Source organism: Oryx dammah, unplaced genomic scaffold, assembly GCF_014754425.2.
Source record: "Oryx dammah isolate SB20612 unplaced genomic scaffold, SCBI_Odam_1.1 HiC_scaffold_24, whole genome shotgun sequence".
In the NCBI taxonomy this organism is placed as follows: Eukaryota; Metazoa; Chordata; class Mammalia; order Artiodactyla; family Bovidae; genus Oryx; species Oryx dammah.
The window spans coordinates 16,289,174-16,314,080 of record NW_024070208.1 but is presented as its reverse complement, the minus strand read 5'-3'; the positions used below and the strand labels follow the sequence as shown (position 1 = coordinate 16,314,080).

Here is a 24,907-nt window from a genome sequence, read left to right as displayed (position 1 = left end):
AGTGGACCCACACAGTTCAAACCTGTGTTGTTCCAAGATTATGTGTCAATTATATCTCAATTAAAAAAAGAAACAGGCTAAGTTTAGGAGGAGGTAAAAGATACGTTATCAAATATACTTGGTTTAATCCGTAGGTAACTTATTACTATGGGAAAGAAAAGATGCACACCAATCTCCTGAAGAACATGGATTTCTATGTAATGCCAGTGGTTAATGTGGATGGTTATGACTACACATGGAAAAAGGTAGGTGAAGGCAGAGAAAACAAAATACACTCCTTTAGAGCATACAGGATACACAGAATTACTCATAGAATCCTGGATCCCAGCATACTGGTTTTATTATGAAAAAAATTTTGTTTAATTCATTATGGGAAAGTTCAAACATATATGAGTGGAAATAATTGTATGGTAAACTCTGATGTACTTATCACATAGACGATCAATTCATGGCCAATCTTTTTTCACCTGTATCCCCAGCTCTCTGCTCTCTTACCCATATCCTTTTGAAGCAAATCTCAGATACCGTATCATTTCATCAATGAATATTTCAGGATGCATCTAACTGAGGTTTTAAAAAATAGCAATACAATTATACCTAAAAATGAACAATAATTATTTACTATCATAAAATTTCTAATCAGTATTTAAATTTCTGATCATACCACAGCTTTTTAAAAAATGTTCATTTCTTTGGTTCAGGATCCAAATAAGATTGATATATTGTGATTGCTTTATAGCCTTTATTTTTATTTTAATCCCTAGATTCTCTCCCCATATCTCTTTTTCTCTATTTCCCTGCAATTTGTTTCACTGAAGAAGAGAGTTTCCTGCCTGGATTTACTCATTGTGTTGCCATGTTGTAGTTTAACACGTTCCTTTGTCCTCTGTGTTTTCTGAAACTTGATATTTGGATTCTGGAAGATTAAGACGATGCAGGTTTGGCTTTTTTGGCAAGACTACTTCATTGTGATGGGGTGTTTTCCCAGCAAGAGTGGCACAGGTCTGGTTTTACCTCTTTTTTGATGTTAGCCGCCTTGATACACAGTGCCCTCATCCGTTCATTCTTACTGAGAGTTGTATGGATGGTATTTTGATTTATAAAAATCATGAATTGCAAGAATTAGAATGGTATTCTAATAGAATGTGCATCAGAACAGAATTGCATGCTAACCAATATGCAAATTTAATCCTAGTACCCTTTAACTCAATCATAAACATATATATAAGAGTATCTTGGTCAGTCTTGTCTACACAGGAAACCATTTTAAGCCAACAGCATCATGATTCACGTAAAATTACTCAAGCAATATGAAGTATGGTCCTTTCTAATTTAATGAGGAGCACATAAAAACTCTGGCCTGTACACTTCTGCAAACTTCTTCTTGAGTTTATTCATAGGTGTGTATGTGTGCAAGTGCAAGCATATAAAAACTTCAATTTTCTGACTTGTTAATGTTGGTTGAAATAAATTAATTCTTGTGTAAAAAAAAGAAAAAGACTGTATCATAAAGTAACTAAACTCTACTAATAATTTTTAATTAAATTTTTTTAAAATTATAAAAACAGTCAAACATATATGAAAAACATACTTGAATAGCACATTTAAAGACTCAGGGGAATGGGCATAATTGCAGTGATTAGAAACATAAGGAATTATACAGGAGATATTTTATGTAGCTGTTAATTTAAGCAGAAGAGATGGGAATGGTGAAGGAGATTGATGAAAAAGTCATCTCAGGGAAGATGAATACTGTGAACAAAAGTTTAGGGGGTAATGAGCAAACCCTGAACTAAGTAAATGGGAAATACCTTGTACAGTATCTAACATAAAATTGGAGTTCAATAAATGGTCACATTTATAGATTGCTATTACAATAAATTTATGCCTTCACTGGACTCCCAGGGGAGTTCAGCCACACTTTAGATAGTCTTACTCTGCAACCGTCTTTTGTATCTTAACTCTGCCAACTAACTCCTGAAGTATGAGAACCCAGTTTCCTCAGAGCAACTGTTGCTGCCAGAATCACAGGCCTGGGGTTGGAAACAGACTGGGAGGCTGGGCAGAAGGGTTGGTGGAATAGGGAAGAGGGTACCGTGTCATCCCAACCCAGAACTCAAACAAAGTCTATGCAACTGTTTACAAGATTAAATTCCCAGATTACCCCAAGAACCCAATGGGGTATTTTTGCTTTACATTTAGAAACCAGAGTTGAATCACTACGATCACAGGCACCATCAAACTAGAGGTATTTTCACATCTCTGCTTCCTGTAGGTTTTAAGTGAATGTTGAATTCAATCGAAAGAGAGCACTGAAACTCATGATTCAACAACCTTGTATTATCATTATCAAACTTGCTAAAAGACTTGATCTTAATCGTTTCCACCACAAAAAAGAGAGAATTAATGTGACAGGTTAGAAGTGCTAATTATCCCAATAGTAGTAATCATAATATGTAAATGAATCAAATGAACATGTTGAACGTCTTTAATCTATACAATGTTGTATGTCAAATACATTTCAATTAAAAAAAAAAAAAGAAATGCATGACTCATAGTTTTGAGTTGAAACACCAAGTTACTTTACTTTTCTTAGAACGACAGAAGATAGAAAATGGCAATGCATAAAATTAAAGGAAACAAGACTTAGCAAGAAGGCCAGTAAGCAGCCTACAAAAACCAGCTGACTCTTTTTTTTAAATAATCATCAAATATCACCATTTCATTTGATTCAAGTTTGAGTGAACCCAATTAAGACCTGGATAGAACAGGGGCCATGCAAGAAATACTGTGAAGACAGTGACCGGGTGAAGAGATGGGGTTAAAGGAGAGAAACACGACACCGCCCACTTTGTCATTAAACGTGGTGTCTTTCCTAAACCGCAAACATGGATGCTCCGGTAATCTGTTTTGTTTATTTAGGATCGAATGTGGAGAAAGAATCGTTCTTTACATGAAAAAAATGCTTGCGTCGGAACAGACCTGAACAGGAACTTTGCCTCCAAACACTGGTGTGGTAGGTTGTTTGCTTAATTTCTAGCAATGTCTCTTCATTTAAAAGGTGGTATTCCTAAAAACCCATTAATTCAAGCTAATTAGAGGGGAGAACTATCTGAATCAGGAAATAATTGAAATAAGAAACTTTTTGCTTAAATGCAATGATGTGAAGGTTGGCGAAAATCAGCAGAACATCCTTACCCTGTCCTCCTTGTTTTAACAGCCACATCTTTAAAAGAAGGCAGTTGGACCAGTTCTGTAAGGTTCTTTCTAGCTTCAAAGTTCTAAAATTCTTTTTCTCTAGAGTCATAAGGAATTGACCACTAAATTTCCTACTTGCATAAACCAATAGCATTCATTATGAGGATATCAAAGGCAAGAGTTGGATGGGTACCTCTCATTTTCAATTGTTTAGGAAAATATTTACTTCTATAGTGTCGCAAAACTGTTGTTTGTCTGTTTGGCTTGTGAAATCTTTGTTTTCCCGACCAGGACCAGGGATCAGACCTGTGTCCCCTTGCAGCGGAAGTGCATTGGATGGCCAGGGAAGTCCCAAAACATTTTGCGTTCCCTGTTACCGTTACCCTTCTTAAGTTCTTTCTTTCGTGAATATCATAAAGACAAACTTGTATTCAGCACAGTAGGAACTCCTTGTTGCTTGATTCAAGTGAGCTATGGTGCTCAGTGAACACTGACTCAGGCTTTCAGGAACACTGTCTGCTCTCAGGGAGGTAGGTGTTAGTTGACCCACCCTCCAAGGATATTTCATAGTTGCTACATTTAGGAAACAACTACAAAGCTAAACAATGAGCTGGAGTCATCTATATTTTTGAAAGTGGGAGCATGTGGCTCCATGAGGACAATACGGAGGGAGCAAAGCTGTTGAGGCCACGGAAATATCCTCTTCTTCCCATTCCTTTGCCGTACGCAGTCATAGCTGCATGGTCCTCTGTATTTCCTTCAGAAAAGAAGTGCTGCCTGCTAAGCTGCTTCAGTCGTGTCTGACTCTGCAACCTCACGGACTGCAGCCCACCAGGCTCCTCTGTCCATGGGATTCTCCAGGCAAGAATCCTGGAGTGGGTTGCCATTTCCTGTTCCAGGGGATCTTCCCGACCCAGGGATCGAACCCATGTCTGTTATGTCTCCTGTGCTGGCAGGTGGGTTCTTTACCACTAGTGCCGCCTGGGAAACCCAAGTGAAAACTTATAATTTCATCATCGTCACAATGTATCGGGTTGGCCAAAAAGTTCCTTTGAGTAAGAGCTTAAGGACAAACCTGAATGAACTTTTTGGCCAACCTAATAGATACGAAAACTTCACAGTAGAGTACTTTTTTCTTGATTTCCTCTTCCCTCTTCAGTCAGAAACTCCATGAGGGTAGGGACAATTATCCATTACCTAGCTCAGTACCTGGCACACAGAGCAGGTCTCAGAGAGTTATTCAAATGAATCTGTGCATGAAGTAAGTTGTTCTAGGAAAGCCACAGACATAGTAAGAAAACACAGGAAATAATAGCTGATCCTGCCTCAGGCGCAAGGGAATCATTTAGTGGTTTCCTTGTAAAAGCCATCATTAAGATTAGCCAATAAAAGTGCCCACCGAAGCATAAAGACCCCCATGGGCAGTGATAACTGGGGAGGGAGTCAGAGAAGCAGCAGCTAATTATCAAAGGCCTCTGAATAAACAGAGCTGACAGTTGCTAAGTGGTGAGTAGTTTATATACTTCATCCCCTGGGTTTCATTATCTATGCATCACTGATGAAGAAACCCAGACTTGAAAAGGTTAAGTCCGTTGCTCAAGAGCACAGAGCTAGGAGGCGGCAGAGCTGAGATATAAAGCCAGGCTGCCTGGCTTCAAATTTGCTGAAATTCTTCTGAGTCTGACAATCACTCTTCAAATATAAGTTCCTTTTTGAAACTTCTTTTATCTGCAAGGTTTTTTCTTTCTTTCTTTTTTTTTTACTACTCTGTTTTACCTAATGTTTTTTTATGGTGAAACCAATGTTACCTAATGTGAATAACCAAGTAGTCAAAATATCTTCTGTTATTGTCATGAAAAAATATCTCAGACCCCTGATTAGGCCTGTGGTTGTATTACTATATGTCACAAGAGTTAAAAGCAGGAACAGAAGCAGCAATAATATAGATAAGAGGGTTTTCCAAATAAAACAAAATATAACAGTAAGGAACTCTTTTTTTTTTTTTTTTTTTGCTGAGTGCCCCAGCATCTCTTCAGTACTTTGTGAGCAAGGCAATGAGAAAAAAAAAGAATTAAATTTTATCTCTTCCTTGTCCCTACAACTATTAATAGAATGTGCCTTTATAATACTTTGTAAAGAATCTGAAAGAGCACCTCACATAGGAACAGGAAATGATAATATCAAGCCTATTTTTAAATTGTTTTTTATATTTGATTGAATTGCTTAACAGTAATTCAATTGGTTTGGTTGGTTTCTGCCAAACAACAACATGAATCAGCCATAGGTACATATGTTTCCTCCCTCTTGAACCTCCCTCCCACCTTCCTCCCCATCCCACCCCTCTAGGTTGTTACAGAGCCCCGTTGTGAGTTCCCATGGGCTATCTATTTCACATATAATAATGTAGGTTTCCAAGCTACTCTCTCCATACATCCCACCCTCTCCTTCCTCCTACCCCCAATCATGTCCTAAAGTCTGTTCTCTATATCTGTGTCTCCATCACTGTCCTGCAAAGCCTACTTACTCATTTTATGTTCATTTTATCTTTCCTCTGTATTAAAATTGTGTATATGTGTGTGTGTTTGTGTGGGAGCTGGAAATAGAGGTCAGTTCAGTCAGTCAGTTCAGTCACTCAGTCGTGTCCAACTCTTTGCAACCCCATGAATCGCACCACGCCAGGCCTCCCTGTCCATCACCAACTCCCGGAGTTCACTCAAACTCATGTCCATCGAGTCAGTGATGCCATCCAGCCATCTTATCCTCTGTTGTCCCCTTCTCCCCCTGCCCCCAATCCCTCCCAGCATCAGAATCTTTTCCAATGAGTCAAGTCTTCACATGAGGTGGCCAAAGTACTGGGATTCAGTTTTAGCATCAGTCTTTCCAGTGAATACCCAGGACTGATCTCCTTTAGAATGGACTGGTTGGATCTCCTTGCCATCCAAGGGACTCTCAAGAGGTTTCCTTCTCCAACATCACAGTTCAAAAGTATCAATTCTTCAGCCCTCAGCTTTCTTCATAGTCCAACTCTCACATCCATACATGACCACTGGAAAAACCATAGCCTTGACTAGACGGACCTTTGTTGGCAAAGTAATGTCTCTGCTTTTTAATATGCTATCTAGGTTGGTCATAACTTTCCTTCCAAAGAGTAAGCATCTTTTAATTTCATGGCTGCAATCACCATCTGCAGTGATTTTGGAGCCCAAAAAAGTAAAGTCTGACACTTTCCCCATCTATTTCCCAGGAAGTGATGGGACTGGATGCCATGATCTTAGTTTTCTGAATGTTGAGCTTTAAGCCAACTTTTTCACTCTCCTCTTTCCCTTTCTTCAAGAGGCTTTTTAGTTCCTCTTCACTTTCTACCATAAGGGTGGTGTCATCTGCATATCTGAGGTTATTGATATTTCTTCCGGCAATCTTGATTCCAGCCTGTGTTCTTCCAGCCCAGCATTTCTCATGATGTACTCTGCATAGAAGTTAAATAAGCAGGGTGACAATATAGCCAATCTGATCACACAGACCATAGCCTTGTCTAACTCAATGAAACTAAGCCATCCGTGTGGGGCCACCCAAGATGGACGGGTCATGGTGGAGATGTCTGACAGAATGTGGTCCACTGGGAAGGGAATGGCAAACCACTTCAGTATTCTTGTCTTGAGAACCCCATGAACAGTATTAAAAGGCAAAATGATAGGGTACTGAAAGAAGAACTCCCCAGGTCAGTAAGTTTCCAATATGCTACTGGAGATCAGCAGAGAAATAACTCCAGAAAAGAATGAAGGGATGGAGGCAAAGCAAAAGCAATATCCAGCTGTGGATGTGACTGGTGATAGAAGCAAGGTCTGATGCTGTAAAGAGCAATATTGCATAGGAACCTGGAATGTCAGGTCCATGAATCAAGGCAAATTGGAAGTGGTCAAACAGGAGATGGCAAGAGTGAATGTCAACATTCTAGGAATCAGCGAACTAAAATGGACTGGAATGGGTGAATTTAACTCAGATGACCATTATATCTAGTACTGCGGGCAGGAATCCCTTAGAAGAAATGGAGTAGCCATCATGGTCAACAAAAGAGTCTGAAATGCAGTACTTGGATGCAATCTCAAACATGACAGAATGATCTCTGTTCATTTCCAAGGCAAACCATTCAATATCATAGTAATCCAGCCTATGCCCCAATCAGTAATGCTGAAGAAGCTGAAGTTGAACGGTTTTATGAAAACCTACAAGACCTTTTAGAACTAACACCCAAAAAAGATGTCCTTTTCATTATAGGGGACTGGAATGCAAAAGTAGGAAGTCAAGAAACACCTGGAGTAACAGGCAAATTTGGCCTTGGAGTACGGAAATAGAGGTAGGGATATCTTAGTCTGCTTGGGCTGCCATAACAAAATATCACAGGGTGGAAGGCTCAAACAAGAGAAATGTATTTCTTGTAGTTCTGGAGGTTGTAAGTCCAAGATCAAGGTTATCAACAGGGTGGGTTTCTCTTGGGGCTTCTCTCCATGGCAGGCAGATGGCTTCATTCTTGCTGTGTCCTTACACAGCCTTTTCACTGTGTGCATACTGGTGTTCCTTTCCTCTTATAAGGATGCCAGTTGTGGTAGATCAGGGCCTCACTTTTATGGTTTTATCACCTCCTTTAAGGCCCTATCTCCAAATATAACACATGACATCTTATGGCTTCAACACAGGAATTGAGGGTAGAGTGGGGCTTCCCAGGTGGTGCTAGTAGTAAAGAACCTGCCTGCCAAAGCAGGAGTCATAAGAGACTTGGGTTCGACCCCTGGGTCAGGAGGATCCCCCGAAGGGGGGCATGGCTACCCACTCCAGTGTTCTTGCCTAGAGAATCCCATGGACAGAGGAGCCAGCTGGGCCACAGTCTATAGGGTCACAGAGTCTGACATGACTGAAGCGATTTAGCACACACACACGGGGAGAGAAGAATTCAGTCTCCAACAGCGGGTGTTTGTAAGGATCTCTGGTCTCAAACTTCTTTTAACTACTCATTTTCTGATCTTCACGACCCAGATAATCACGATGGTGTGATCACTCACCTAGAACCAGACATCCTGGAATGTGAAGTCAAGTGGGCCTTAGAAAGCATCACTACGAATAAAGCTAGTGGAGGTGATGGAATTCCAGTTGAGCTCTTTCAAATCCTGAAAGATGATGCTGTGAAAGTGTTGCACTCAATATGCCAGCAAACTTGGAAAACTCAGCAGTGGCCACAGGACTGGAAAAGATCAGTTTTCATTCCAATCCCAAAGAAAGGAAATGCCAAAGAATGCTCAAACTACCACACAATTGCACTCATCTCACATGCTAGTAAAGTAATGCTCAAAATTCTCCAAGCCAGGCTTCAGCAATACGTGAACCGTGAACTTCCTGATGTTCAAGCTGGTTTTAGAAAAGGCAGAGGAACCAGAGATCAAATTGCCAACATCTGCTGGATCATGGAAAAAGCAAGAGAGTTCCGGAAAAACATCTATTTCTGCTTTATTGACTATGCCAAAGCCTTTGACTGTGTGGGTCACAATAAACTGTGGAAAATTCTGAAAGAGATGGCAATACCAGACCACCTGACCTGCCTCTTGAGAAACCTATATGCAGGTCAGGAAGCAACAGTTAGAACTGGACATGGAATGTGAAGTCAAGTGGGCTTGACTGGTTCCAAATAGGAAAAGGAGTACATCAAGGCTATATATTGTCACCCTGCTTATTTAACTCATATGCAGAGTACATCATGAGAAATGCTAGGCTGGAAGAAGCACAAGCTGGAATCAAGATTGCTAGGAGAAATATCAATAACCTCAAATATGCAGATGACACCAGCCTTATGGCAGAAAGTGAAGAGGAACTAAAAAGCCTCTTGATGAAAGGGAAAGAGGTGAGTGAAAAAGTTGGCTTAAAGCTCAACATTCAGAAAACGAAGATCATGGCATCTGGTCCCATCACTTCATGGGAAATTGATGGGGGAACAGTGGAAACAGTGTCAGACTTTATTTTTTTGGGCTCCAAAATCACTGCAGATGGTGATTGCAGCCATGAAATTAAAAGACGCTTACTCCTTGGAAGGAAAGTTATGATCAACCTAGATGGCATATTAAAAAGCAGAGACATTACTTTGCCAACAAAGGTCTGTCTAGTCAAGGCTATGGTTTTTCCAGTGGTCATGTATGGATGTGAGAGTTGGACTGTGAAGAAAGCTGAGCACCGAAGAATTGATACTTTTGAACTGTGATGTTGGAGAAGACTCTTGAGAGTCCCTTGGACTGCAAGGAGATCCAACCAGTCCATCCTAAAGGAGATCAGTCCTGGGTGTTCTTGGAAGGAATGAGGCTGAAGCTAAAATTCCAATACTTTGGCCACCTCATGCGAAGTGCTGACTCATTGGAAAATACTCTGATGCTGGGAGGGATTGTGGGCAGGAGGAGAAGGGGACGACAGAGGATGAGATGGCTGGATGGCATCACTGACTTGATGGACGTGAATTTGAATGAACTCCGGGAGTTAGTGATGGACAGGGAGGCCTGGCGTGCTGCAATTCATGAGGTTGCAAAGAGTCGGACATGACTGAGCAACTGAACTGAACTGAACTGGTCTCAAACTTCTTTTAACAACTCTACTCATTTTCTGAAATGTTAAGTTAAACTACAAGGTTTTTGCAACTGTTGTGTGATGGAAAGTATTTCATTTCTTTTCCTAGAGGCCATATGGCCTTTTAATTTTTCTAATCATCGTAAAACATATATAACATAAAAATTTTGCTACTTCAACCATTAAAAACTATAGTTCAGTAACTTTGAGTGCATTCCCAATCTTTTGCAACCATGACCAACATCTGTTCCCCAAATTTTTCATCATCCCAAACAGAAATTCTAAAACCGTTAAGCAATAGTTTCTTGTTCACCACCCATGGGACCCCCTGGTGGTTTCTAACTGACTTTTTGTCTCAATGAGTTTGCTATTCCAGGTATTTTTTGATCCCACGTTTTATAGATCAAAGAATGATTGAACATAAAGGGACCTGGAAGACCAAGCACCTCTTGGTGCAAATGAAGCATTTGGGCTGAGAGAGATGAAGTGGCTTGTCCATATTAACATCCCTATTTAAAGGCAAAACAGAATCTGAAACACAGATTGACTCTAGATGGCTCTTTCAAACAAAAGTTTGAAATCTCTAGAATGACAGTCACAAAATGAGAATCTGAGGCGACACTGTTCATTACAGTAGCCTCTAGCCACATGTGGGCATGGAACACTGGAAATATGACTTGTCCAAACTGAGAGGTGCAATGAAAGTGAAATATACACCAGACTCTTCCAATGAAAAAGTAACACAAATTATCTCACGAGTCATTTTTATGTTGATTACATTTGAAATGATAAACTTGTACCTTTAGGGTTAAATAAAAGTATTCAAAGGTAACAACTATCAAAAATGGTTTTTCCAATGACATTATTGATTAAAAACTAACACAAATATTTGGAAAGACCTGAGCACAACATTTCCTTGGGTGCGAGGGGAATGTTTAACAAACATTAAGTTTGTTTCTGTTGCATTAAAAGGAGGAAAATGAAGCAAGCTTAAGTAAGAAAGGCAGACTCTGTAAGGATAATGGAAGCCAAGGACCAGGATTCAGGCAGACGTTGGAAACAGACTGAAACTGGGCCTGGAGCACCTTAGGGGACTCAGTGGTCCTTTCTCTGCTCATCTCATCTCTGCAATGCACGCTGGCCTTCTCTGTGTCCCAGTCCATGTGACGATGACGACAATGATGATAAACAATAGTTACTGAACACTCCATATATGCCAGGCACTGGGCAAAGCATTTTATGATTTTTCCATTTAATAGATAAAAGAAATTAAAGTATAGATAGGTTTTTAAAAATTCAATATCGTTTTGCCTATTAGGACATGTACAAGAATTCTACTCTTTCTCACCTATTTGAAAAGACTCTGACGCTGAGAAAGATTGAGGGCAGGAGGAGAAGGGGACGACAGAGGATGAGATGGCTGGATGGCATCACCGACTCAATGGACATGGATTTGGGTAGACTCCAGGAGTTGGTGATGGACAGGGAGGCCTGGTGTGCTGCGGTTCATGGGGTTGCAAAGAGTCGGACACGACTGAGCGACTGAACTAAACTGAACTGAACTAGAAGACTGATTGAAATACAAGTGAGGGATAAACAGCTTAAGGGCCAAAATAGAAGATTAGAATTTTTTTGTTGTTACTGTTGAGTCTTAACAATTAGCAGTGCCTTATAGAGTAAATGGCATTTTTAAAAATAAAACCAAAAAATATATATTTGAAATGAAAATTTCTAACTTGTTAGAAGTTGATGGTGCCAAATACCCATGTTCTGCCAAAAGTGGCTTTTTTTTTTTAATGTAAAGCATCCATTGAATTAAAATAATTTGTCTTGCTTGGCTGCTTTGGGAAGCCAGAGAACATATGGACAGCCAGATCTCCTGCAGGGCCAAGTAAGTTCTGTTGATATTATATAGAATGGGAATTCCTGACAGTCCTTATAATGAAAGTCTAAAAGTGGTGTTCAATTTAAAGCCTCATCTTTAATTACCATTATTCTTTTCTATAAAGACTAATTTGGATTACATCAACTTTTGACTCATAGGTTAAAAAAAAAAATCACCCAAGCCAGATAACTATTAAATGGCAATGCCAAGATTGAAATCAAGTAATAGGCTGATTAACAGTATACTCCATAGCATCTATTGTAAACAATGGTTACCACCCCTGATGCCCAATTTGCATCTCCTAAAATAACAGCATTTGCTTCATAGATTTGCTGTGAAGATTGAATGAGATATTCCCTATAAGTTTTAGCAGAGTTCCTGACATACAACTTGTGTTCTTTTCAAGTCAGCTGGCACTGTTATCGTTGTTATCTTCTTTGTTTTCAAGAGAGCAGCTTGAAACTAGAAACTGCATTTCCACTTCAAGTTATTGGTGGAGGGATTCTGATTGGCAGAACACAAGTGAAGGAGGCAATTTGAGGCTAATAAACTGTTTCTAGAAAAGATAATCTTTGGGGACAGAGGTGGCTCCCTGGGGCCCCAGCCCTTGACTTAGGTACAGAAAAGAGAAGTGTTAAGAGTCAGGCTGCCATCTAAAATGATGCTTACTCTAATTTCTCAAAGGAATAGACATGAATTATTCTGGCACCAAATATTGCCATCCCATTTTACTTACTAATCTTTTTAGCAGGTTAGAAGAAGCACTGACAGCAGACCTGAGTTCCCAAGTGAGACTTTTCTATTGGGGGCTATATTCATTAGTGATTTTTAAACCACACACATCTGGCTTTCCCCATGGCTCTGCAGTAAGAAATTTGCCTGCAGTGCAGGAGACGCAAGGCACATAGTAGGTTCGATCCCTGGGTTGGGGAGATCCTCTGGAGAAGGAAAAGGCAATCCACTCAAGTATTCTTGCCTGAAAAATCCCATGGATGGAGGAGCTTGTCTGGCTATAGTCCAAAGTGTCTCACAGAGTCTGACTCAACTGAGCACAAGAGCAACCAAACTATACACATCAGGAAAACCAGCCTTAGGATGATTGGAGAAGATGGGGCTTATTTTTCTCATGCAACCACACATTCAGAGGCGGAGCTGGCATTCCTGACATCCTCACAGCCACTTTCTTGAGGCTGCAAGATAGCAGGATAGGCCACAACTGGGGGGTTGTTTGCTATGAGGGCATATAAATTTTGAATTCAAAATAAACACGGATAACCTTTTTTAAAAATCATTATTTATTTATTTGGCTGCACTGGGTCTTTGTTGTCTCAGGAAGGATCTTCACTCTTCACTGTGGCACGTGGTTTCTTTGTTTTTCCTTTCTTTTAGTTTCGGTGTGGGAACTCTTAGTTGCTGCGTGTGGCATCTAGTTCCCTGACCAGGGACTGAGCTCCAGGTGCCCTGCGTTGGGAGTACAGAGCATCGATGACATTGTCACAAACACGTTTAGAGCACTCAACCAAATCTGTTTCCCTAAATATGCTACTCCCGAGATATTAGGAGAATACATTGCCAGGGAGGCCATAAATAGGAAGGGTAGCCCCTTATAATTCCACTCCATCGATTTCACTCCAGGGGAGGGTGCCTCAAGTTCCTCGTGCTCAGAAATCTACTGTGGAACTTACCCTGAGTCGGAACCAGAGGTGAAGGCGGTGGCTGATTTCTTGAGAAGAAATATCAAGCACATAAAATCTTATATCAGCATGCATTCCTACTCCCAGAAGATAGTGTTTCCATATTCCTACAGCCGAAGCAGAAGCAAAGACCACGAGGAGCTGGTAAGTGCTGCTTAATTCATTTTTTGTTAGCATTTCATAAGTAAAATAATACTTAGTTCAAGAATCGAAAACTGGGGGGGAAACTATTCTCCCATAGAGTACGAAGGGGGACAGACGCTTTCTATCTTGATCTAGCTCTTTTGAGAGTCACCCTGGGCCAGGGTTCATTGAGAGATTGTGAAGAACTGAGCCTTCCTCTGAGGACACGAACTTCTGTCCAGCAGAGGGGCTACCTAGGAAAGCGTCAGACAAGCTCTTGGGATGTCAGGAGGGAACCAGTCCACCTTGACCTGACCTGCATATGAAGCCAAGGACAAGACTTTCTGGAATTATTGGTCTGTTTGTGGTGACTCGTTTTCTATGCCAGCCTGCCACAGGTCAAGTCTTAGCACAATACTTACTGATCTGATCTTAGCATTGGGAATTGCTTTTATACTGACCTCCCTTACTTGCAGGGATTTGGTCCTATTAAAAGCAACTCCAATTTCAGCATTGAGGCAAGACCATCCCTCCTTTTTTGGAATGCAGTGGGTGGCACAGTGAGTTCAAAGAGGACTTGCACAGTCTGCTAGTCCCTCAACCCCTCTTTGGTCGCAGATATTCTATGCTTGGGTAAGATGACGAAAGATGAGGATGTAAGGGTTCTTGATGGATTGTGGTTAGGTTTGAGCAAGTCATCACCCCAGATGCTTTCTAGTCAATGGAAGTACTATGGCAACATTCCAGTTCTTGCCCAAGTTCTGATCTTTATGTAGTGGTTTACTTCTCATTGACTTGTTTTGTCCTGGTTCTCTTAACAGAATAAACTATAGCCATGTTAGGGGCCAGCGATTCCTGATGACAAATGTAAAGTTATTTGCAGTTGCTAAAAATAACTCCTTTAGAACAGAAATATACTTGATACTTAGGATTCCTTTTTCTTCTCAAGGGAAAATTTTTAAGGAAAGCTCCTTGATTGGTGATTGAAGAAGTGAGAGGGTATTTATCATGATCTGGAAATAGATTTAATGTGATTTTGAGTTATTTTTGGACTGCTATTATCACAACTGTTTGTTGAGCTATTACGTGTAAAATACTGTGTTTGATGGACACTGAAAGAAGCACTGGGTAGGGTCCTGCCCTTTAAGAGAATATTATATGGTTAGAGAGCTCATGCATTAGCAAATGTTACAGATTGCTCTGCTCTAAGGCAGTGGTCCCCAACCTTTTTGGCACCAGGGATCAGTGGCGGGGGGTTAGTTTTGGGGTGATTCAAGCATGTCACATTTATTATGCCACTGCTGATCTGACAGGAGGTGGAGCTTAGGCTGTAATGCGAGTAATGGGGAGCAGCTGTAAATACAGATGAAATTTCACTAGCCTGCCTGCCGCCCATTTCCTGCTGTGTGGCCTGGTTCTACTCTGTGGTCCGGAGTTTGGTGACCCTGCTCTATAGTATGAGAAGTGGAAGTGTTAGTTATTCAGTCGTCTTTGACTCTTGGCGACCCCATGGACTGCGGTCCTCCAGGCTCTTCTGTCCATAGAATTATCCAACCAAGAATACTGGGAAGGAGAGCCATTCCCTTCTTCAAGGGAATAACTGTTAGATAAATGGCACAGATGGTACAACTCCCTTCTGACTGGGATAGCTAAGGGTGGCCTTATTAATTCATTTAGAGGGAAACAGATAAGTGAGGTGATAAAGTCTCCAACTTGAGGACTTATAATGGCATCTGGTCCCATCACTTCATGGCGAATAGCTGGGGAAACAGTGGAAACAGTGGCTGACTTTATTTTGGGGGGCTCCAAAATCACTGCAGATGGTGATTGCAGCCATGAAATTAAAAGACACTTACTCCTTGGAAGAAAAGTTATGATCAACCTGTTACAACCTCACCAGAGCCATGACAGGCTCAGAGAGGTGCACTAGGCCAAAAATAATCCCTGAGTCATGCTTCCAGGACTTCAGAGAGATGCTAACTCTGGCCAATCAGAGGGATGATAAGTGGCCAATCAGTAAATACCAGGAAACCCCTGCAGCCAATCAACCCTTGCCAACTCCCTGTCTTTGTTCTAAACTTATAAATACTGCTGAAAATCTGGGCTCGGGGCTCTTGTTCTACTCCACTGTGTTGGATGTGACAGGGGCCCTGGCTCGAGCTAGCAATAAACCCCTTTATGCTTTTGCATTGCTGTGGATGTCTTATTCTCTCAGTTTTGGGGACTTGGACTTTGGGCAAAACACAACCTAGATAGCGTATTAAAAAGCAGAGACATTACTTTGTCAACAAAGGTCCATCTAGTCAAGGCTATGGTTTTTCCAGTAGTCATGTATGGATGTGAGAGTTGGACTATAAAGAAAGCTGAGCGCTAAAGAATTGATGCTTTGAACTATGGTGTTGGAGAAGACTTGAGAGTCCCTTGGACTGCAAGGAGATCCAATCAGTCCATCCTAAAGGAGATGAGTCCTGGGTGTTCATTGGAAGGACTGATGTTGAAGCTGAAACTCCAATACTTTGGCCACCTCATGTGAAGAGCTGACTCATCTGAAAAGACCCTGATGCTGGGAAAGACTGAGGACAGGAGGAGAAAGGGATGACAGAGGATGAGATGGTTGGATGGCATCACCGACTCAATGGACACGGGTTTGAGTAAACTCTGGGAGTTGCTGATGTACAGGGAGGCCTGGCGTGCTGCGGTTCATGGGGTTGCAAAGAGTTGGACACAACTGAGTGACTGAACTGAACGGAACTGAAGATGTAACGTACTGTAAAGAAGAAGGAGTGATAAAGTGCTAGTGAAGTCAAGGACCAGGTACGGTTTCAGACAATATTGAAAGATAGGATTTATATAAGTGGACAGGAAGGAGAAGACTTTCTAAGCAGAGGCCATAGCTTCCCCACAGGAATTACCTTCAGGGAAATGTAGGGGCAAGAAAAGGAAGTTGATCCCTCAGAAAGCAGATGAGGTCCATTTGTGAAGAACAGTTGGCTTGTTTGAATGTCAGAATAAATTTACATTTTATTCTGTAGATCATGTAGTTCCATTGAAACTTATTTTGAGCAGGGGGTGACACAGCATCATATCCACTGATATTCCTTGGGGTCATTCAAAGGAGCAACAGTAAATACTATAATGCTAGTTCCAGTTTCAGAAAAGGTCTGCATAAGCTAGAAACAAAAATAATGGAACAGTGAATTTAGTTACCACCTTGCTGCACTCCAGGGATATAATCTTTTTTATTTGATGAGTCTTTGCACATTTCACACAAAAAAAGAAATAGAGTGTGTGAGAAGGATGAGGAGGGAATCATCCATTACCTGAGATGTGCATATTGTTTAGAGAAGCTGAGTTTAAAGCTCGGTGATAATTTTGCCTACTTGTTTGTCTTTGAAATATAGTTATATTTTGTCTTACAGTATAACTTTGTTATGTATGCTTTGTTTTACAAAATAAGTGAATTCCTTAAAAAGGCATGTGAGAATTCTTTTTCCTTCAAATTAAATAAAAATTTCATTATATTGGAAGGATCTGTGTTTGTAGCCACCCAACTGTGATTTCCATAAAGATTAAAACATTTTTAAAAGTTAATTTATTCTTTTCAATTTACCTGTTGGATAAATGCAGATTTTTCATTATACCATTTTCCCTCAGCTTTATTGAGATATAACTGACTTTTAATTTGGTGTAACTTTAAAGTGTACAGTGTGATTATTTGATACATATATATATATTGTGAAATGATCAGAATAAAGTTAATTAATATATTCATCACCTCACATAATTTTTTTTTCTTTTGTAGTGAGAACCCTTAATATCTATTCTCTTAGCAACTTTTAAGTATGTATAATAGTATTGTTAACTAGAGTCATCAGACTGCATTTTAGATCCTCAGAAATTGTTCACCATATAACTTTGACCAGTATCTCCATTTTCTTCCCACGTCCGCGCCAGCATCTGACCACAACCGTTCTGCTGTGTCTTTGTATCTACAGCCTGATTCAAGTACTATATGATTTTCTTTTCGAAACATGTACCTGTCTTGTTTTAAAGCTGCACAGTAACTGGAATTCCATATTCTGTTGATTGCAGTCTCTCGTGGCCAGAGAAGCAGTCTACGCTATGGAGAGTATTCATAGAAATATCAGATATTCACACGGCAGCGGCTCAGAAAGTTTATGTAAGTTTTTCTTCTTCAGATCTCGGGGTGCTGTGAGGTACTAAAGAAACTTGTATTTGGTTTTTCTGGGTGGATTTAATTTTTCTAAGCGGAATCTTTTAAAACATGGTCACACATCAAACAATTGGATTATAACAATTGGAAATGGAAGATGAATAGCTATGACACAAAGCTTCATTAATATACATACTAAAAAGGAACCAAAATGACACTTAAGAAATTATGCTCTTTCCTATAGAGTAGGGATTATAGAATTGGTATCACATTAGTTGACCGAAGCAGAAAAGGTCATACAAGTTCAAAAGCATGTTGAAGATGCCCAAGGCCACCATGTACGGTTGTGCAGGTTGAACACTGTACAAATCTAGGAATGCCATTTACATTAGATGCTTTTAAGTGACAATCTGTGTCCAAGAGTATAGCTCATGGCACGCTGGAGTTGAACATCCTTTGTTTATATCACACTGATGAGAACATGTATGTGGCAAGTTCTTAACAAATATCTTAATCTCTGCTGGGAGGTATTTATTGAGGGATTCCTTTGTATCCACAGAGGGAATAACAAACAATTTAGCTCTTTTTGAAACTGGGGAGGGGTGGGACAAGAGAAGAGAAAACAGAAAATAAGCATGTAACAAGCCATCAGCAAACTATAATCCACAGGCCGAATCTAGCCCACGGCTTGTTTTTGGATAGCTTGTAAGCTAAGAATGGTTTTTCTACTTCTTAAATGGTTGAAGAAAACCAAAAGAAGAATAAGATTTTATGACATGTGAAAATTACATAAAATTCAAATTTTAACGTCCACAAATAGTTTTATTTGAGCACACCACACTCATTCATTTGCATATTGTCTATATAACTTTCATGACAGTGGAATTAAGTAGCTGTGTCATAGACTACGTGGCCCTCAAAGCCTAAAATATTAATTATCTGGTTCTTTACAGAAAAAGCTTGCCAATCTCTGGTGTAAACAATTAAATAGTAAAATATAGTATAATCCCATTGATAATGAAGAACATGAAATAAGCATATTTATTGTTGTCGTTGTTCAGTTGCTCAGTCACGTCCAACTCTTTGCAACCCCATGGACTGCAGCACACCAGGCCTCTCTGTCCATCACCAACTCCCACAGCTTACTCAAACTCATGTCCATTGAGTCAGTGATGCCATCCAACCATCTCATCTGTACATAGATTCATTGTTAAATGTATATGTGTGCACATATACAAATCCAATGATCGTGATGAAAAACTTAGAGAACTTTACTGGTGTACATAAATGAAGACAAATAAAATGAGAAACCTACTGGTTTTTGAGTGGGAAAGCAATATTAAAAAAAGTGCCAATTATCCTGAATTAGTCTGTGTATTTAATGCAGCCCCAATGAACGCTTAAATAACTTTGAACTTCATTTATTTATTTGTTTTTAATTTTTTGGCTGTGCCTCATGGCATGAGGGATCTTAGTTCCCTGACCAGGGATTAACCCTGTGCCCCCAGCAATGGAGTTAAACACTGGACTACCAGGGAAGTCCCTGAACTTTATTTGAAAAAATATACTTGGTAGGAGAACTTGTAAAATTCTGAAAAATAAGACTAATAAGAGAGAATCTGCTCCAACCAAGTATTAAAACACATTACAATCCTGTTGTGGTTACAGTGTTGTTCTAATTATGGTAATTATAAAGAAACAAAGAAGCAATTGTGCATAAATAAGAATATTCATTGTAAAGGAACTCAGCCTGGAAGAGAGAGATCAATAGTAAGGGAATAGTGAGGACAGAAAGACAGATATACAACATTTAGTATCTCATAAAAAAGGCATTTCAAACAGTTAAGAATGTTCAACTATTGGGGTTGGAAAAACGGGTAAGTTGCTTCGGAAAAAAAAAACTGTATTTGGATTACTAACATGTCTTTCTCCAAAATAAATTCCAGATACATAAACCAAACTGAAAGCTAAATTACCAACTAAGACAAAAAATTCTCCACATATTACAGAAGAACATAAATGTTGTTTTGTAAGTAATCTATAAAATGAATTAAGAAAAATGAACAAAGAAAATGGATAAAAAATATAAAGATGGACAATAAATATATCAAAATGTCCAAATCACTCACAATCAAACATAAAGTAAGACAATTTGATATTATTTTTCACCCATAAAGTTGCCAGAAATGTATGATTCCCACAGATGGTATGGAAAGGGGAAGTGGACATATTCATACCCAGCTAATGGAAGTATAGATTGCTCAATTCTTTTGAAGGCTATTTGGCAACAGGTAGCTTATCAGTGGGAGAAGGCAATGGCACCCCACTCCAGTACTCTTGCCTGGAAAATCCCATGGATGGAGGAGCCTGGTAGGCTGCAGTCCATGGGGTCTCGAAGAGTCGGACACGACTGAGCGACTTCACTTTCACTCTTCACTTTCATGCACTGGAGAAGGAAATGGCAACCCACTCCAGTACTCTTGCCTGGAGAATCCCAGGGACAGGGGAGCCTGGTGGGCTGCCGTCTGTGGGGTCGCACAGAGTTGGACACGACTGAAGCGACTTAGCAGCAGCAGCAGCAGCAGCTCATCAGTGAAAAGTGCACACCCTTAGACTAGAGAATCTGCTTCTAGGAAAGAATATTCTAAAGAAACAACAAAGCAATTATGGATAAACAAGGATGTTCATTGTAAAGTTGTTTCTATTAATTAGAAAAAAACTCCTAAAGCTCTCTAGATAAATAATTATTAAAATTAATCATACCAGCTTTACAGAGCAATGCTATGAGATCATTAAAAATGATAAGGTAGATTTGAACCCATTAATACATACAGCAACAGTTAGAACTGGACATGGAACAACAGACTGGTTCCAAATAGGAAAAGGAGTATGTCAAGGCTGTATATTGTCACCCTGCTTACTTAACTTCTATGCAGAGTACATCATGAGAAACGCTGGGCTGGAAGAAGCACAAGCTGGAATCAAGATTGCCGGGAGAAATATCAATCACCTCAGATATGCAGATGACACCACCCTTATGGTAGAAAGTGAAGAAGAACTAAAGAGCCTCTTGATGAAAGTGAAAGAGGAGAGTGAAAAAGTTGGCTTAAAGCTCAACATTCAGAAAACGAAGATCATGGCATCCGGTCCCATCACTTCATGGGAAATAGATGGGGAAACAGTGGAAACAGTGTCAGACTTTATTTTTGGGGGCTCCAAAATCACTGCAGATGATGACTGCAGCCATGAAATTAAAAGATGCTTACTTCTTGGAAGAAAAGTTATGACCAACCTAGAGAACATATTGAAAAGCAGAGACATTACTTTGCCAACAAACGTCCATCTAGTCAAGGCTATGGTTTTTCCAGTGGTCATGTATGGTTGTGAGAGTTGGACTATGAAGGAAGCTGAGTGCCGAAGAATTGATGCTTTTGAACTGTGGTGTTGGAGAAGACTCTTGAGAGTCCCTTGGCCTGCAAGGAGATCAGCCCTGGGTGTTCTTTGGAAGGAATGATGCTAAAGCTGAAACTCCAGTACTTTGGCCACCTCATGCGAAGAGTTGACTCATTGGAAAAGACTCTGATGCTGGGAAGGATTGGGGGCAGGAGGAAAAGGGGACGACAGAAGATGAGATGGCTGGATGGCATCACCGACTCGATGGTCGTGGGTTTGGGTGGGCTCTGGGAGTTGGTGATGGACAGGGAGGCCTGGTGTGCTGTGATTCATGAGTAGCAAAGAGTCAGACACGACTGAGCGACTGAACTGAACTGAACTGAATATATACAGCTGCTCAGGATAGATTATGTTTAGAAATGTTACTGAACCGCTTGCATAGAATGATCTTATATATGTAGGAAAAAAATTGTGTACAAGTATGCACCGAAAAAGAAAGCACTAGAATATAAATGGTGATCATCACTTCTTGGTAGGGTTACACGTATATAATTTTTCTTTTCTTCCTTAAACTGCTTTCCTTCAATCTGTATTTTCTTCCAGAAACTTATAATCAGAAAAAAGCAAAGCTATTTTCATTTTTAGAAAAAAAAAATCCCACCTTATTGAAACATCTGTATTTCAGAAAGTAATTTCTTTTTTTCTTTTTGTAGATCTAGCTCCTGGAGGTTCAGACGACTGGATCTATGACTTGGGTATCAAATATTCGTTTACAATTGAACTTCGAGATAAAGGCAAATATGGATTTTTGCTGCCAGAGCGTTACATCAGACCCACGTGTTCAGAAGCTCTGGCTGCTGTCGCTAAAATAGCTTCGCATGTCGTCAGGAATGTTTAATGCCCTTGATTTTTTTCACTCTCTTCCCATATTAATTTACTGATTCCAGCCAAACCATTGTACCCATTTCTTTTTGAGTTTTATCAGTAGTTTTGATCAAAGGTTTTCTCATTCCTTGGTTTTGTCAAAGAACAAAATAAACGGTACCTTGAAATTAACGCCGACCAGGGTTTACATTTTTCTTTTTTTTAATTTGTGAGAGGCTAGGTACTGGGTTTTTCTTGATCCGTGACATCTGACTAGCCATCTCAAGCAATTTCAATAACTAACTTCATGCAGATCACTGTATCCTAAACAAGGAAAGAAGGTTGTTAGAAGTACAGTCAAGGTTTCTGCTCCCAATTTACAGTAAATTTCTGCTGGCTCCTTTAAAGACGCAGTCGTGCTTGCCTTTTGCTCCACAGTAATAGGCGACAGCTGTTACTGTCTGAGAAGGCAGAGGGGCATGAAAAACAAGACAGATACCGCGCGTCTCTCCAGTTCAGCTGCTCAGTAAAAACTTTAAGGGAGATGAATAGCTGCAGTTATTTCGACAACAAATGTGCCATTCTACACATTTACAATAGCCGTTTATTGTAAGAAATTATGTAATAAAATGAGAAATCTCTTCCTCTTAAATTCACTTTAAAAGTGGGAGTTTATGCTCTCCCGGATTCCTGGTTTCTTCTCCAGGGATTTCAGGTAAAGCACAGATCTGTTGATTTTACCGAACGCCTCGGCGCCGACGTCACGCCCGGGAGGTGTGTCCACGAGGGAGGCGGAGCCTGCGCTCTGACGACTAATCTGGAGGCCGGAAGTTGCCTCGATCTTCTGAGGAACAGGGCAAACTCTTGACTTCCGGCGGCGTTTTGAGGCCCGACAGTGTTTTCCTTGTCTTTTCTTACTCTCAGTCTCTTTCTTTCTTTCTTTCTTTTTTTTCCCCTACGTCCCAGGCTGGCTCGACCCTGGCGAAGCGGCGAGCGGGCTCTGCTTCCCAGCCATCCCGGAGCCCCTCGCTAGCCGAGGGCCTGTTCCAGGGGTCCGCGCGCGCACCTCCCTCTCGCCGTCGTCTCCCCGGGGCCGGGCGCGGGGACACAGTCGCCTCCCCCGCTCCTCGGAGCTGAGGCGGCGGTGCCACCTCCGAACTGCGCTTGCGAAAGAAGCTCGGGAAGGAGGTAAGCTTGAATCCGGTGAATTGGTGTGGGTCCCGGGGGGAAAGGGGTTGGTTGGACGGGCCCAGGCTCGGGAGGCCCAACCGGTCCTCCCTCCTGCTTGGGTCACGCCGGGCTCTTCAGCCCTCCGTGAGCGTCCCACCCTTAACTCTGCGGAAGACCCCTGTGCTCGTGCCGGGCTTCTCGCTGTCATCCTGAGGTGTTCTCAGGCGCGTTTGCCTGAGGGGGCCAGTGAATAGACGGAAAACTTTGCTAGGTCACTACCATTTAATGTGAGCCTGGGAACTCTTGCGTGATATTGTCATTTGTGTGCCGGAATATGGTCACGCATTCCCCAGACCTCTTAAGGAAAGGTATCTTTACTTTTGCTTATATTTGGGCTTGCTTATTTCCCGGCAGTGATAACGACTCAACGTTCTCGGAGTTAAGTAGCATTTAACTACTTAAGTAGTTTGTCTTCACAGTCCCTCGGTAGTTACTTTTGGCAGCTATCTGTCAGAAACCAGGGAAGGCGGGATGAAAGGCGAGGCTCAGATGTTTTGGCATCAGCTCTTTCTAAACAGGTGCAAACAGTTTATGTGGCTGGAACTTTGAGTTGATGAGACCGCATTGTCGCTAGGATATTGGTTGTGGAGCCTAGGGTCAAGCCATTGGGTTATATTCTGAGATTTTCAGATCATTTGAACTGCTTTGAAAATTGTGGGCGTGTGCAGCCTCTTCAGGTTTTTTATTTGTTTTTGAAGAAATAATTTTAAAAGTTTGGAAGGATCTTCACACCTCAAGTTTTCAAAGTTTTGCCAGACATACTGTTGCAGTAAACCCAGATGCTTATGCAGGACAATTCATTGGTGTGTGGTGCCGGCTACCGGGGTCTCTTTCTGCAGTGTTTGAATTTACTGACTTTAGAATCTACGCGTCAATATTTTGGACAGTTTTGTGGACATATCTCTTGATTTTCGAATGATTGAGAATTTAATGAAGTATTTAGGTGATAACATGACAATTTCAACAGGCGATTCAGAATGTAGATGCTGATATGTAGCGATTTGTGTCTGCAAAAATAGTTGTGAAAATTTTGTGAAAAATATTGTGACATTAAGACTGTGGGGATCTGGGAGGATCTAGTTTTGTCAGATGCACGCCTCTTTCTCACCTCCGAACTATTGGTGTTTTGAAATGAACATTGACTGCAGATTTTAAGATATGCACGTTTATCTGATTTGCATATTTGTAAATGAAAACTAAAATCCCACAGGTGGATGCTGTTTTAATTTCTGTATAAGTTATTGAAAGTTTAACAGTCATTGGTGTTAGTTTGTATTGTAATATGCACTGACATTTACTTATAGAAAGTAGTTGTTTAGCGTATTTATTTACAGAATTGGTTTTCAGCGTTAGTCTTTCCTGTCTCCCCACCCCACCTTGCTCTCCTTTTCCTGTAGAGTTGAGTTGGAGCTATTTCAGCAGATATTTAGTAGCAGTTGAAATGTTAACTGGTTGGTTTACAAAGTGTCTTTTATTCTTTGTTTTGGTAGTTTTGTTTGTTGTGTTTCGTTTTATAGTAGTTGCCAGCATGGGATACTCTCCTTACATAGTCTTTTTAACAAAATGTGTCTTCCATACAGCGCTAGTATATTGCCTTCCTTATGCTTGCATAGTCAGTTTAGATGTGACAGTTCTGTTCAGAATTTGCTTTTATTAAGTTGTTTTAGTCTATCCATATATAAGCGATCTGCAACATTGTTTATGAAAATTCTTTTATTCTAAAATTCTGAAGAAAAAATTCACAGT

At 40.5% G+C, this 24,907-nt stretch overlaps 2 protein-coding genes across 6 annotated transcripts in view; both read left to right on the top strand.

Moving 5' to 3' along the window:
- Window positions 1–22,129, top strand: part of CPB2 (carboxypeptidase B2) — a 58,958-nt gene extending 36,829 nt beyond the window's left edge. The window contains exons 7-11 of the mRNA XM_040267237.1: window positions 135–245; window positions 2,923–3,016; window positions 13,319–13,521; window positions 17,593–17,680; window positions 21,781–22,129. Coding sequence (XP_040123171.1) covers window positions 135–245; window positions 2,923–3,016; window positions 13,319–13,521; window positions 17,593–17,680; window positions 21,781–21,965 — 681 coding nt within the window. The 3' untranslated portion in view covers window positions 21,966–22,129. The remainder of the gene's footprint in view (window positions 1–134; window positions 246–2,922; window positions 3,017–13,318; window positions 13,522–17,592; window positions 17,681–21,780) is intronic.
- A 621-nt stretch (window positions 22,130–22,750) lies between these two features.
- The window catches only part of ZC3H13 (zinc finger CCCH-type containing 13), a 107,819-nt gene continuing 105,662 nt past the window's right edge, over window positions 22,751–24,907 (top strand). For 4 of the 5 annotated variants that reach the window (XM_040267233.1, XM_040267232.1, XM_040267229.1 and 1 more), the window contains exon 1: window positions 22,751–23,119. The gene's annotated coding sequence lies outside the window, so the exon portion shown is untranslated. The remainder of the gene's footprint in view (window positions 23,120–24,907) is intronic. The other variant, XM_040267230.1, reaches the window with a different exon arrangement.